Raw genomic sequence first — 16,064 nt, 5'->3', positions numbered from 1 at the left:
CCTGTGCTCCGCAACGGGAGAGGCCACAACAGGAGGCCTGCATACCGCAAAAAAAAAAAAAAAAAAAAAAAATGTCATTTTCTCATTCAACTCCAAAAGCTTTTCCTACTTGGAGTTAATTTTTATTTTGGTTAAAATATACATAACACAAAATTGACCATTTTAATCATTTTTAAGTGTACAATTCAGTGGCAGTAAGGACATTTACAATGTTGTACAACCATCACCACCATCTATCTCCAGAATTTTTTCATCATCCCAAACAGAAAGTCTGTAACCGTTAAACAGTAACTTCCAGTTCCCCTTCCTCTCAGCCCCAGTAACCATCATTCTACTTCCTGTCTCTACTCTAGGAACATGACTGTCCCTCATATAAGTGGAACCATACAGTATCTGTCCTTTGGTGTGTCTGCCATATTTCACTTAGTGTATTTTCAAGACTCATCCATGTTGTAGCCTGTGTCAGAATTTCTTTCCTTTTTAAGAGACTGAAAAATATTCCACTGTATAGATATGCCACATTGTTTATCATCTGTTCATCTATAGGGTTGTTTCCACTTCTTGGCTCTTGTGAATAATGCTGCTATGAACATGAGTCTACAGGTACCTGCTTGAATCCTTGCTTTCAATTCTTTTGAGTATAAACATAGCAGTGGAATTGCTGGATCATGCGTTGTGGAATTGCTGGATCATGCGTTAATTCTATGTTTAACTTTTAGAGGAACTTTATCCAGACTTACTTCTAAAAATATTGTTCCACTGTTGCTTAAGATTATCCATGAATTTACAGTTTCCCTTGTACACCGTTTTTTCTTGCATCATGATGTGGGTTACTTTTTTTTTCCTAAGGGTATTCTCTTTTTCTTTTTATTTTTTTTTTAATCCTAAGGATATTCTTACAAGTTCCTTCAGCAAGGGCCTGAAGAAAAACTCTGGCTTTTATCTGAAAATGTCAGTGAAACAGGGAAAATAATTTTGCTGTGTCTAGACTTATTTTCAGGCATGTTCTCTGGCACAGTAAGAGTTGCATCTACTTTCCTGACTCCCCCTGTTGTTGTTAAGAAGTCAGCTGTTAAGTCTGTCACCTCTTTGAAGATCATGTTTTTCCCCATTCTGGGTACTTTTAAGAACCTATTTGTTTTGGGTATTCTTTAAACTTATTACTGTTACTTACTACCCACAGGTGTGGATATTTTATTTATCTTGCTTGCTTTAGTTAGGCTTCTTCGACCTGACCTGTCAGTACTGGAAAAATTTCAGTCTCAGAATGTCACCCTCCCTCACCAGTCTCTTAATTCTCTGTCACTGATGGTCAAACCTATACTTTTCCGTGTCCGCCTTGTAAGTTACCACTTCTTTACAGTTTCCTGTTACTCAATGCTGTCTTGTGTTATTTTTACCAATCTTTCAGTTTGTAAAAGAACTTTTTTCTGCCACTTAACTCATATGCTGAATTTCTAATTTTAACCATCATGTCTCATTTCTGTAAGTTCTATTCAGCTTCTTTCCAAATCTGGTCATTTCTGGCAATCTCATTCTTTCATCATATTCCTATATTCTCATTTCTTCAAACATACTAAACATTTCAGAATATACAATAAGTGCTGGATCATTCCAGAACCTACAAACTTTGCACGTTTGATATGGCAGTTTCAGGTTTGCATCGACTCTTGCTCATGGTAGCTTTCAGTTTTCATATTTGTGTATACAATGCATTTGATTGTGAATAACAGTCCTTGGAACTATCATCTGTGGGACTCCTTTGAGGCCTGGCTTGAAGGTGATTTCCTCTATAGAGAATCCAAGTTTTCCTCTTCTTCTTTTACCTATTGGAGATTTCTAATCAACAGTGCCAATTCTAGATCCAAAACTGTATAAAGAAGCTTCTGGTAAGAAATTCCCAGGGAAGACGTTTCCCACTAAGATAGGTAGATATTTCTACTTATTCTTTCTTTTCAGAAAACTTTGTTTTTGAAAGTTCATCCATTAAAGATAGATTTTGGTTTGAAGTGGGCTGACATTAGGCGGGGATCTTTGATCTCCTACTCTGAGCTCACAGGTAAAAATCCAGGCTCTAGGCCTTGTCTACGCTACTTGATTTCAATTTAATTCCTTTTAGTACAGCTACAGCTGTCTAGGAGAATCAACGAGCTATAGAAAAGTGGCTTCTTTATTTTCTTCCTTCATAGAGATGATTATTTTAGATACTACTGTTCTAAAACTTCTAGTAATTTCATTTTCCTTTGTAAACTCTTAAACTATAAAGGGTCAGAAGAGAGACAAAGAATTTTGATCTCTTACCTTTTTAGAACCATTTAACCCGTCACTATTTGGTTTTTTGGTTAATTGTCACTTCTAAAGGTGGTGGTGTTTCTTTACAAAAGTGTGACAGGAGTTTCAACTTGGCTGGGGAGAAACTTGTTTCCATGTTAGCATTGTAATAACCACTCAGAAATCACTAAAGCATCAAATTTCTGTGCTTTTAAGATGAGTTCCTGGCGCAAACTCTTACACCTGTAACACTGATGAAGTGTGTGTTGACTCTGCAACCAGAGAATAATGCCAATAAACTGAGTCAAAACATTATATGAATACTTTAATGCAAAATGCTTAAACACTTAAAATTAGCAAAGCTTCATTTAAATTAAAACTCCGTTTAACTAAAGATGGTTAACCCCAAGAATGGTGCAGTAGTTGACCTCTGCTATATAACGCCAGTCCTAAGGCAATACAACGTCCAAACGTCGGTGGTCGCTTCCTCCACTGCCCTTCTGAACCCTAAGGGGTCGGGGAGAGGGTACTCAGACACAACAAAACACAACCCATATAAACTGCGCAGTGATTCCTAAGAGTTATAACCCATTTGACTAAGCTGTCCAGCCACACAGCTGGGGAATAACTGCAGGTCTTGTTCCAGAGCTGATAAGGGGTTCTGTTTTTACAGCTGGGTAGAAGCTCCGCACTAGGTGAGAAGTCACAGTTTAAGGATGCGTGTTCTGTAAATAGTTACTACATATACACATTTAGTGTCTGTAAACACTAGAAATATACATTAGACAGAGTACCCTTACCAGGTGGGTACAGTTTAAAAAAGAAGATGAGGTAACATGAGTCTCAAAGTCCACAGGATTCCTGCCTGAAGAGTTTGAACAGCTGCCAGTAATTCACTTCCAATGTGCAGGGGTCAGGCGCCTCTGGGACCCTCAGGGTTTGCCAAAACTGGATTCACTGGCTTTCAGCATAGCAACCGCATCTTTCACTGCATGGTAGATAACATTCTTCACCTGAAAAAAATGAGAGAAAATATGGTCAGTTTACCATGAGATCTAAAATCTGTCAGTAAGAATAAACCTTCCCCTACCAATTTTATACCATGCTCTTGAAATTTAAAACTCAAAATTCAATATGAAATGTTAATAATACTTGAAAGGACCCTGGGCTCCTTCAGGATGTTATTTTATACACATTTTAAACCCATGCCTCCTTTGAAGAACTTAAAAGCTCATTTTCCCCCTTCCAGCGGCTTTGATCCTACGTGGCCCTGCCCCCAGTGAGTGCAGACACAAGCAAGCCCCGAGGTACAGCTCTATTTTTCAGAGTTTATCTATCTCCCTAGTTTTCCAAACATGGAATCCTATGTGAGATGATTCACTACTGAAAGCCTCTGAACCAAAGTGAGATTTCCTCCATGTTTATTCCTCCTTTGCCTAAGCAGGTAGCAGAACTAGACATAAAGCCAGTTCATCAACTCACTGTACCAAGTGTGGTATGGCCAAGTTTGCTGATTATTTTTGTAAGGTCGGTAATGGGCTACGAAGCCAGAGTCAGAGAATGCCAGGAATCACAGCCATTTTTTACCTGTAATTTATCTTCATGATTTGTATGAGTCTGTGACAGATAGCGGAATTCCTGAGTAAGCCAGAAGCAGTGTTTAACATGTTCTGGAGAAACAAAATCTTCAGCCACTTTGATACAGCTGTATAAGTTATGAACCTGGAAAACAACAAGCCACATAGTAACACATGCCAAAGTTTACAGAGTAAGGAGAATAAAGACTAAAGTAATGGTTCTTGCCTGATGTGGAGCTCCTGCTGGGATAAATACCACATCTCCAAGAAACTGCACGATAGCCCAGCCTTGAACTCCATACTCTTGATGAAGACGCTTTCTTAGCGATCGGTCTAAATACCAGCTCTGATCATGAATGGGATCGTGGTCTGCGGGGTTTTCTTGACCTTGCTCTTCTGATACCTAGAATACATTCCAAGTATTATGAAACTGAGTAACATGCTGGGTCTCCATGAGGGCATTTTTGCCCCCTGGACAGTGTGGGCAGTCAGTCAGTAAATGTCAGGCCTTCTTTAACATGTGTCCCTGTTGGCAGAAAGAGAAAACAGCACTCAAAGACATTAACTGAATGAACCATGAGGAGACTGAAAGAAAATGTGGGTTCCCTTCTGTCATTTCCTATAAACCGTGACTGGCAGTCTGCATGTTTTTGTAAACACTGTTAGGACAGTATTTTGGCCTAGGCTTTTGAATGTAAGTAGACTTAAGCTCCTTAGAAATAGACTTGCTACACTGCAGTTCTTAAAAATCTGTATTCGCTTAACAATTTGAGTTATGAAACAGTCCCAAAGTTGGCTGTAGGTTAAACTCGTTTATTCTAGACCCAGTATCTGGCACAGACTCAGGGTGACGCTATCAAAGGAACAAGATGGTGACCAGCAGGTTTTCTGGAAGAGTCCAATTATCCTTAGCTAGAAACATCTTGATTGAAGCAAACGCTGCTTAAGGGTCTAACCTGGCACCAGGCAGCAGGCCAGGAGCGTTCATATCCACTCCTCATGAACAATTGAAGAATACCAGCCACAAATATCTGGGCTGCAACTAGCAGCCTCAGTGGCGAATAGGTTAAAAACTGAATATGCCCATCTTTCCAGTTGCCTAGAACTTCCACACAGAACCCTTGCTGAACAACCTGCTAACCACTGGAAACCTGGAATCTTCCAAGTCCCTGGATCCCTTTCCCGCATAAGCTAATGGCCACAGTAGGGTGTGAGGTCTTCCTGACCTACTACTAAATGAGGGTGGATAAAACCAACAGGGACCTTAGTAACTCACTTGGAACACAGCTATCAAGAGCAAAGAAGTGATACACGGACTTCTGAAGTGCTTAGATTGTTAAGGCAATAAAAACAAATAGATACTACGTGATCATCAGAGGAACTACCTTGAAGGTAGAGCACAAAAACCTCCAAATGCACTATGACGTAACACACAGACATAAGAAAAAAGATAAGTTTCCCTCTTTTCAGAGGTGTGAGCCTAATCATCTAGAAATCACTGTTCCTTGGCAACCAGCCTCAGCCTCTCCAATCTGAGATGTGCAGATCTAACTTTCGAAACTGTGATTATTCTCCAGTAACCCACTCAGGTCTCGACATGTCGTATAACACTGCTATCCTGCATATGTCTCTTCACATGCCAGAGGGTAAGGAGCACACCTTTTTAAGAAATTCTCGTATCTTCTCTGTGTCCTTAGCAGCATATATGTGCCAGAGGGCTCCTGGCTTCTCTTTTCCTTCAATAAATCGCTTTATCGTGAGTTCATCAGAATCTCCATCTTGGATGGTTTTAAGGACTTCTGGAGCAAGAGAAAGCAAACATCAGACCACAACGTCCCAGCTCAGAGAATAAGCCCCACTTTTATGCTCAGCACCCTACCTTCTTCTTGGTCACACTGTCCTTTGGGAATTCCCACATAGACCATGACATTAGCTGCATCAGATACATCTAAGTGAAGATTTGTTGTTCCATATTTCCGATCTTCTGGAGTAATTAATCCTGCAAACAGAAAATGCCTTAAATTTACTGAGACAGCAAAGACTGCCTCAGTCTTCCCCACTCCCGGAATACGTGGTCACAAAACGTAAAAGCTACCTTTCTAATCATGTAAAAGTAATGGAACAATATTTAATATTAAGTTATTTTATCCTTTCAACTTTGGGGAGAAAAGTTCTTATTAAATATTTATTTGTAAGAATAAAAAAACCAACTCCTAATACTAGCACTTGTTTCTGGTGATAGGCAAAATAGGTTTCTTCCTGCTGAGAACAACTAAAAATCCTTGATGAAATTATTTTTAAAAATATTTTTTTAATGAGTCAATAATATGCTGGCAAGAAAAGAAGAAAGCCAAAACTAGAAAGCAGGACTTGGGAATGGTACAGTGGACTGTTGAGGCTGCGATCTGCCAAAAGGATGTTTGCTCAAGCAGGTGAGCTCAAGCGTTGGTTGACACAGACTAGAAGGAGTCTGGGGTAAGACGTAAGATGGGGAGTCTAACAGAAACCCCCTCAGAAACATGTGAAGCTGGGACCTCAAATGACTGTGCGCTCAGTGCAAGAAGGAACGCTGCCCACATGTTCCCTGGATCCCTCAACTGTGAACGAGGTCCACGCTGGTGCTCATAAACCGAGGCTCTAACCTCTTGCCCCAGGAGAAGGCTCATTTGTTCAGCATTCACCCTGAGGCTCGTCAAGCCCTGCGGTTACCTTGGACGCATATCCTGACACGCAGTCACTGCTTCTCGAATGGGCAGCAGAGCCAAGCATAGCTCGGGGTGGGCAAGCCGAGGCTGTTTTCTAACCTTGCCAGGCCCTGAAGCAGCCCTGTCTTGTTCGGAGGCCAAGGAACTCCTCTCTCTGGCTTGCAGGGGCCTGTGGTTTAGGAGCAGCTATACACAGGAGAGGGGACCTTATCATTTCAACTGCGGACCATGGCCCTAGGGCTCTGCTGCACTTTCCTTTCTTTCCAGTTTGCTGAAATATCAGCCCTAGGAGGAGGTAAAGCAACAGATATTGGACAAAAACCATAGGATATATGAGATTTCCTTTAAAATAGTAAAGGAAAAACATAAAGGGAGGAAATAAGGAAACAATTATGGAAAAAGAACCTGAGAGCTGTTGTAACTGGGGGATGAGTATATGGGAAGTCACTGTCCTGGACTCTCACGTTTTCAGTGCATTTGGAAACTTTTCTATAGTAATAAACAAGTAATAAACAAAAATAAACAAGTAAAATCTGAGAAGAGAAAAAAGCAATTAACATGACAGAAGGCAAATGAATGAAATGAACAGTTATTCACGACAGCACAGAGGAATATCCAGAAGTCTGATTCCATTTATATAAAGCTCAAAAGCAGGTTAAATACTAAAGAATATTCTGCAGAAACACAAACATATACGGTAAAACTATCAATGTAAGGAAATGATAAACGCAACCTTCAGGATGTTGGTTAACACTGGGGGAGGAGGAAGGACACGGAGCTGGCGGAGTCAGGAAAGGTGAGCAAGGCTCAGAGCCTCGTCAGAAGCTGCTTGCTGGTTTGGCCGTTGCCAAACTGAGTAAAAAGTGTTCCGCAAAAGAGGAAGGAAACGACACCTACCCAGCCGTCAGCCCAAAGTCCAGCCAATCCCAGCTACGGGTGACTGCACACTGATAAAACCAGTCTCTAAACTGAGAGAGCCTGAACTCAGATGGAACCAAAAACAACGGTCCCAGGGAAAGGATTCCCAGAAAATAGAAAATCCTGAAACAAAACACACCATGGACTTTTATGAAAAGAACATAAGCTGACACAGTAGGGGCTGCTGGGTGACAGAGTACTGGGGTTGGAGGCTGGGTCAAGCCTAGAAATTAGGAGACTTAAGTCCTCCTCCCAGACCTGCCATTAGATGCCCCTTGGATATCCTGATCAGGTCACCGTCCCTTCTATCGTCCTGAAGTTCTGGTCCCCATGTGTAAAACTGGTGCTGGTGCTGGAGCTGGAGAGAGGGTGACTGTATGGTCTTTCCAAAGAGCCTTTCACTCTACGTTGTCCGTGGAGGAGTCACAGCTCAGTCACCCAACTTTTGAAAAATGACTGCTCTTTAATGATGTTTATGATAAGGTGTGAGGTGTTTGAAAATGAACATGTTTTACTTTCAATCCCTAACTGCTTACTCTGAACGGGAACAATTTTGATAGGAAAACCTATTATAGAGTAACACTGCCCTCTATCTATTGGTATCTAGGGGGAAAAGAGTTGCTGTCAAGCTATTTAAACCAAGCAGACTATTTATTTTGAAAACTTCTCAGATAACCACTTCTACCCTATAAAGCTGCATAATTTCTATAAGGCATGGATAATCACTATGCAACATTACACCATTTGCTCTAGTGGAAAAATGCTTCCATTTACGTAAATTCATTGCAAATCTTCACTGTGAACAGAATATGCCCTGAAGTCCCAGCCACCCAGCTTCTTTGAAGGGCTCGGGGGAAGGGAACATCCTGGGCATCTAGACTGTGGGAACCTCCCAAGGTAAACTCCCCTCTTGGAATGGTCCCTGACCTCACTCCAGGTGGCTCCCTGGGCCGACTCCACCGGAACAGAAGTGGGGGGCTGAGGTCCAAGCCCTCGCTCCTCCCTCTCCCAACAGCATCTGGAGAACATGGCAAAGATGCCAGAAGACTCTGGTCTGCCACCCTCAAGTCTGAGAGACTTCAGTTAGGATCATTATGGGAGGAAGGAAATGAATCGGAGAAATACAATTCCAAGGGTGTTTTCAGTACTAACTTAAGTAACTAACTACTACCCACCAACACAGAACATTGAATTTTAAGAGTAGCAGATGCTGAAACAGCTGCAATGCTAGCAGACTGACCTAAACGTCCGGCAACATTAAAACAATTAACAAAATTACATTCATTCAATTATGTACCATAGAACCGTTAAAAACGATCACACTAAAAACCATTAAGCAACATGTAAAGATTTTACTGTATAATATTAGGTGTAGGAGAAACTTTTTAAATGGCATATGCCCTACAACTGCAACTATGAAACGGAAATATACATACACGTGGCCAAGGAATGAAAGGAAATATGCAAAAATGAAGACTACTGCTGTGTTAAGGGTTAGGATTATAGACGTTTTCCATCTCTCCCTCCCCCAAAAATCAATGTTCCAAACATTCTGACTTGCCTTACTTCTGTAATAATTTTTTCAAGCGAACGATTTCTTCCTTACCATAAGCATTATACATCTTGGGACCCAGGTCTGGCCTAACAAAGTAGTTTGGCAGCCTTGAGGCCAAGTTCAGTTTGCCATCTCTCCTTGTGTACTCAGGCAGTGGAATGTTGGCCATCAGATCATCAAACCTAGGACAAGAGAACCGTGAATTTGCAAAATAAGCTTGTGTTTCTAATATATCGTGGGATTTGATTTGTTCCTTCTACACCAAAAGGAACAACAAAAATATCTGTGCTCGTGAAGATGGAGATAGCTATCATTAACAATATTTAAGATTAGCATATGATATCACTTATGTGTGGATTCTAAAATATGATACAAATGAACCTATCTATGAAACAGAAACAGAATCAGGGACATAGAGAATAGACTGGTGGTTGCCAAGGGGGAGGGGGTCGGGGAAGGGTAGGACTGGGAGTTTGGGATTAGCAAATGCAAACTGTTATATATAGAATGGATAAACAACAAGGTCCTACTGTATAGCACAGGGAACTATATTCTATATCCTGTGATAAACCATAATGGAAAAGAATATAAAAAAAGAGTGTACAGATATGTATAACTGAGTCACTTTGCTATACGGCAGTAATTAACACAACACTGTAATTCAACTATACTTCAATAAAAAATAAATCTAAAAAACCCAATATTTAAGATTAGAATTATAGTGCTTATGAACAAAGACATCTTCTTTCTCTCCTACAACACACATATATATCAAAATGATCTAGAATACTGCAGACAAAAGATCTGAGCAACAAATTCCTGATAATAAGTAGTATTCATTAGTTCTGAGGATTCTCTGCAAGGTTCAAGCTCAATTCAGGAAAATGGATCTAGCAATTCCGCTGTCTTGTCTAAAGCAATGATATCACTGTATTGTATTATAGCCAACCCTAGCATGTCTGATCTCACTCCTGCCTCCAAATCAGTGCATGCACGTCTGAGTCGGCCTCTTCTCTGGCGGAGCACTACAGTGGAAATGCGTGGAGTTTTCACTAGCGAGCCAGATTTAAAAGTCAGTAACCTCATCTTACCACCTCAAAAAAAATTTATCCTACCAAGTCAAGGACAGGATCATCTCTCCCCCTCCCCATAATCGTACCTGGAGGGCATCATATCTCTAAAATCTTCTCCTGGTGGCCAGTCCTTAAGTTTCAGCACCATTGGCTCTTTTTCATTTTTCAAGCGGTCTGCAAGGTAACCGGAATTACTGAACGGCTACTATTCATAACTCGGAAACAGACCAAAGTCGATGGCAAATTAGCACTTTAAGCCTTAACAATGCAAATAAAACTTATCTCTGCAAGATCTTCATAACCTGATACATTTGGTATACAAATATTATTTTTCTTGACTAGTCCCCTCCTGCAAATGGCCAATCATTTTATTTCTACAGTGCCGAGAAATCCATTCATACCCAGGAAGCAGCAAGGGGTAGCAAGATGAAGATCACCAACTAATTTGTATTACAGCCCTGTCTTTTCTAAATGCTTATTCAACTGCTACTCCTTCTTTGAGATTTCAGCCACTCCCTTTTCTCTATTCCACATAGGTGGTGTTTTGACAGATCCAATCTCCTCCTATACGGTGTTCTAGAAGTGAGCAGCTCCCCAACTAACAAACAGCAATTTAACAATCAAAGGGCCACAGATTTTAGAAAACCCAGTTTTCTGAGGCCAGCATGAAATAGAAATGGCTTACTTTGCTCAGAGAGACTGAAGCCACCTGATGTTCTGTCCAGGGACAACTAGGGCTAATAGGGCCCACTTTCCCCCGCCTCCCCATCTTCTAGGTGACACATACAGGGTTTAGTCAGAACTATTTTCTTGTAATAGCGCAGTTACCCACTGCAGGTAATGTGAAGGAACCAAGAACCAAGGAGCTCTAATTGAAAGAAATATATTGACAATTATGATTAACAGCAATGATAACTATTATTTCACTTCTTGCTGTGTTCCAGTCTCTGCTCAAGTGTTTTAACCATTTAGTCCTTACAACTAAATCCAACATCCCAGTGAGATCTGGCACTATTTAATATTTCTGCTTTTGGATGAGGAAATTGACAGATGCCTGAGGCCATCCAGCTATTGAAATTAAACAGCAGAACTGAAACTGGAACCCAGTTTCAAACCTTATATTCATGAGGACTAACATTTGTCTAGTGTCCTATATAGTCAACCGAGTCCCATAACCTAGTTTGAACAGGTGCACGCTCCAGGAGACAAGAAACACAGGAAAATACGGGTACAGTGTATGTTCAGGACACTGGTGGCGCCTCAGCGTGGGGGGTGTACTGGGGGTCTGGGCAGCAGAATCATCAGTATGGAAAAGGCAGGCTGCGGTGGACTCTGGGCTGCCCTAACCATCTGCAGGCATGAGGAAGTGTGAGCCCCAGAAAAATGCAATTACCAAGCTCACGTACACAGCAAGTACATATCAAGAGTCAGGATTTGAACCCAGGCCTAACTGGAAAGCACACTGTAGTATGTGTGGCCCTTGATCCCCTTTCAAAGGACCTGCTGCCCAGACACAGCTCTGGGGTCTGCGTCAGCTGCAGAGAGCTGTCCTGCCAGGTCATGCCCTCCCTGGGGCACCAGCACCTGGAGGCCGAGGGAGGTGAGGGGATAAAGGCCCTGACTTTCCCCACTTCAGCCCAATCTGAGACAATGAGAGGCGACGCCTGCTCCAGAGCTCCCTGCCAGACTGGCTGAGGCTCCGCTGGGCCTCCGCCGCAGCCCGCCCCTTCTCCAGCCCAGTCCTGCTTCCTCCTCCTCCATCTCATAGACACTGATCCCCACGTAAACACCTTACGTCTGAAACTCAACCTTAACCTCTACCTGTGGAAACCCCCATCATGCCCTACTTAGAGTTAGCTATACCTTTGTTCTAAAGTTCGCTGAAAGTGCGGGCCATAACCTGTACACGTGGGTAATGGGAAATAAGGAAGCAGGAGGTTACAAGGTAAAAATATGTCGTGAAAGAATGAGAATGATAAATGAGCAAAGTTGAATTATTGGGTCTAATAGGAATGAACTGGCCAAGCCCTCCAGTGGGGGTGGGAGCACGAAGCCAGGTGCCTGTGCTGATGCAGGGGTTCTTGCAAACAGTTTACCGCCTGGCCAGTCCACGCAAAGGGCCCAAGCTCAGCACTAGACACTCAAGCCTCCTTACCACCACCACCCCCCTCGCCCAGGTGAAGCAGGCACTGACCAGGATAACCTGCGTTCAACGGATTCACGTTCTCTGGCACTTTCAGTTCTACTTATCTTGTTAAACATAATTAAAATTTTTTTAAAATAAAGAGGCTATATAAAACCACCAGCTTTGAGTCACAAGCCCTGGCTCTGTGCTCCCCTCCCCTTGGGCACATTTCTGTCACAGGACAGACCTGGAGCCACCTGAAGAAGAGGTGACTAAAACCTCACCCTCTAAGGAACTACAAAGCGAATATGCCTCAGTTCAAAAGCATAAACTTTGTAAAAAGAAAGGGGAAGAGGAGATAAGACGCTGATTTTAAACTCCAGAGTCATAGAAAATGCTGTCGCTGCCGCCGGAGGGCCACAGACTGCCGCTACTCCCGTGCCCCCTCCTTTCACATCCTCAACCCCCTTAAAAGGTCTTTAATACATACTCGGAACATCTTCAAATCCATCCCAGAAGTCTCCTACTGTGGCTCCTGTGATGATTTCATTGGTTCTGCAATTAACGAGGTCAACTTCCTGATTTCCAAACTCTTTCCTGAAGGATTCCGGTTTCCAAAGTTCAGTGTTCAGCTTATGATGCACTCCTGACACCATCACTGGCTAAGAGGAGAGAACGAAGACTTTAGTTTGAACTCCCCCAGCTCCGTCCCTTCACCCGAGGCAGCCCTTCCTCAAACAGCTGCTGCTGTGTTTCTCTGTGGCTGGTCCTCAGTGTCAGATCCCAAAGTGACAGCTTCGTCCCCTGAGTCACCTGCTACACACACCCCTCAAACTACACTAGTGAGCTTCTAAGAGCAAGGATCACGCCTTCCAACTCAGATCCCCTACTCGCAGAATACCAACGCCAAGGCTCAGGGCTAGGCAGGGGATGTGAAGCAGACACAAAGGCAGCGAGAGTGCCCTGTCCAAAGAGGATGCTGCCTCTGGCCTGCAGCTTATTGTTACCAGGCAGGAATATGGCCCTGGATTGCCACGTCTTTTGGTTATCCAAGACAAGCCAGAAATCCTGATCTTTATGTGAAAGAGCCTGACTAAAATAATGGCAACAAGTTCAACTTTTAAAAGACATTATCTAATCTAAACAAAACATGCTGGTGGACTGTATTTGGTCTGTCATTGTCATCGTGAGCAAATCTTGTTAGAACACAGGACTGAAAAAGATAATTTTTTTTGGTTAAATACATACATTTTTCTATTTGGCAATTCCCCAAGTCCTGGCCTTGTCCAAGAGCAAAGTGTTCCTTTAGTGAGGACTCCATTTGGCCCAGAAGAGAAGACAAAGATCCAGAAAACATAAACCAAAACAAGAAAGCAGAGGAGGAGGTCTACAAAGCCATGCATCTCCTAAACTATCAACCAAACCTTAAGACTGAACATCACTGCCCTTTAAAAAGCAGGCTCCTTCCCTTGGGAGACGACACACCAATTCCAGGTTGACACCACATGGCTCAGGGCCACCTAAAATTGTCTTCAGCACAAGGTTCTAGTTCATGGAAGAGGGATGCCTGATTTTTGTCCTATTTTGTCTAATCCCCCAAACCCCGCCAGCCTTAGTCATATTCCCACTTCTCCTATTGAAGTTTATCACACAAGAATCACCAAGAGCCCAGAATGCTCTCATCAAAAATCCAAGGATGACCGGTTGGAAGCGATCAAAACCTCATCAGAGAATACAGCCCAGGAATATCTGCGGTAAGAAATAAGACTCAGAGCCACACTCTGCTCTAACTGTATTCACAGTAAACAATAAAGAGAGATAAAGTACATGGCATTTATAATGCAGGAAGGGGGCGGCTGGGGGGGGGTGTCAGGAGTCTACCAAAGGCACCAAGAAGGGGGTGTGAAGGGGGCTGGAAAGCAGAGCCCCGCTTACCTGCCCTTGCTTCCAGCACTCCCGGAACACATTCCAGTTGCTCTTGTTGTTGGGATCTTGCAGGCACAGCAGGCGACTGTCACACAGCCAGTAGTGAGGAGTGTCGAAGCCCAGGATGCTGGGCTTGATGGTCAGTCCTTGCGGCCGCTTAGATAAATCGGAGCAAGTCTTATTTTGCACCAAAGAGGCAAAGATGTCATCAAGGATTTTTGGTGTATTCTTGAGTCCATTTTCTGTCTGAATTTGAAAAAAAAAAAAAAACCACGAGTCTTAAATATGTCATTCCCTACCATCAAAAAACCCATTCCTATTATGGTAGGATGAGCATACATTACATATCCAGGAAAGAATCTAAGCCACAAAAGAATCTTACCCTCAAAAAGGTAAGTCCTCTTCCTCTACCTGACATCACAACTCTCAGAAGTGGGTACAGGAAAAAGTGTTAACAGGTGAAAATGACCCAGCCCAGAATTCTAACCACGTGAAGCCCATGTGCCAATGACACAGTCTCTGTACCCACGAAGGAAAGCATGGGACTCATCCTTCTTTCTACTTTCTATTTCAGTTTCTCCCTACTCTAACCCCAATTCATCTTTACAAGGTGGAGTAATAAACAATAAAATAAATGTGTACCTTTCCTGCAGAGGAATTCAAGAGATTTCGGAGGAAACCAGAATTGTTGTTGCTTACAGGTGTCAAAATCGTGCTGTTAAAGGTGTGGAGGACTGTGCTGGATTTGCTCAAGGGGGGTAGGGGTGGAAGGCATTTGATTTCATTCTTTAAAATTGGCATCGTTGGTTGTTTTTCTAAAAACACATCAAAAACATCCAGATGGAAAAGCATTCTGAAAAGGCAAATCCCTTACTAGTCTTCTACTGACAGAATTACTTTGGAACTTGGTTTTCATTTACTAGAACCAAAAAAACTTAAGAGGATAAATGACATTACTGATTTAGACATGGATTTCCAACTGCTATTAAAAAAATAAATATCCAATATCCAAGGTGATACTATGGTAAACTGCATTTTTTATTTGTTTGTTCCTGGTACACAAAATACAATTGATTTTTGTCAATTAACACTGTAACTATCAACCCTGATAGAGATGTTTACAAATACCAATTCTCTTCAGACTTTTCCCATGTATAATTAGATTGCTTACAAACACCAACAGTTCTGTCCCTTTCTTTCCAATCCTAACATCTCTGTTTGTTTACCTTACTGACTTAAATAGCCCAAACTTCCAATACAGTGTTTAATAAAGGAGTGAAAGCAGGAATCCTTGTCTCATGCCTGAACACAGAAGGAAACTGTTAAAAATTATTCAACCAATGAAAAAATTCAATCACATTTTAGGATGTCTGCCGTTAGTTTTATTGTAGAAACTCATTAGACTACGGACGTTCCCTTCTATTCCTAATTTAAGTTTTTTTTAAAAAAAATTATAGATAGGGTTTGAATTTTACTCTTTTTCTGTATCTCTTTCACATGACTTTTCCCCTGCTTTTTTAATGTTAACACTACAGCTGCGTTTCTGAAGCTCTACTTGGTCACCCCGTATGATTCCTTTATTTATAGTGCTAAATTCTATTCACTGAGATGTTGTTTAGGATCTTTGCATGAAAGAAAGTGATCTGCAATTTTCCTTTCTTATTTAACACAGCCAGAAAGCAGGGTCACCAAAACCCTCATCTAACCACCTGATTCCAAATCCATGTTCTTCATGCTATCATCAAGCATCCTGAAACAAGAGCACAGATGAGAAAAATAAAGCTGAAGCCAGAACGTTGCAACTTAGACAAAATAGGAAATATACACAGGGTTAAAGGCAGAAAGGCAAAAATCACTATTAAAACACACACGTCTCAGCCCACTCCGTTCTTGCCAACCACAATCTCAACCTTA

At 42.0% G+C, this 16,064-nt stretch overlaps 1 protein-coding gene across 9 annotated transcripts in view; it reads right to left on the bottom strand.

Moving 5' to 3' along the window:
* Positions 1–16,064, bottom strand: part of KDM3A (lysine demethylase 3A) — a 65,819-nt gene that overhangs the window by 2,253 nt on the left and 47,502 nt on the right. For 4 of the 9 annotated variants that reach the window (XM_028497196.1, XM_007118691.3, XM_055088868.1 and 1 more), the window contains 10 exons: positions 14,793–14,965; positions 14,160–14,396; positions 12,715–12,886; positions 10,186–10,273; positions 9,078–9,208; positions 5,728–5,847; positions 5,508–5,647; positions 4,075–4,251; positions 3,859–3,993; positions 2,885–3,284 (listed from right to left, as the gene is read on the bottom strand). In XM_028497196.1, the coding sequence (XP_028352997.1) occupies positions 3,204–3,284; positions 3,859–3,993; positions 4,075–4,251; positions 5,508–5,647; positions 5,728–5,847; positions 9,078–9,208; positions 10,186–10,273; positions 12,715–12,886; positions 14,160–14,396; positions 14,793–14,965 (1,454 nt within the window). In that variant the 3' untranslated portion in view covers positions 2,885–3,203. The other 5 variants (XR_003682480.2, XR_003682481.2, XR_003682479.2 and 2 more) reach the window with 5 other exon arrangements.

Source organism: Physeter macrocephalus, chromosome 12 (assembly GCF_002837175.3).
Source record: "Physeter macrocephalus isolate SW-GA chromosome 12, ASM283717v5, whole genome shotgun sequence".
NCBI classification, from domain to species: domain Eukaryota; kingdom Metazoa; phylum Chordata; class Mammalia; order Artiodactyla; family Physeteridae; genus Physeter; species Physeter macrocephalus.
Note: the sequence above shows the minus strand (reverse complement) of the source record. Positions and strands in the feature narration are given on the sequence as shown.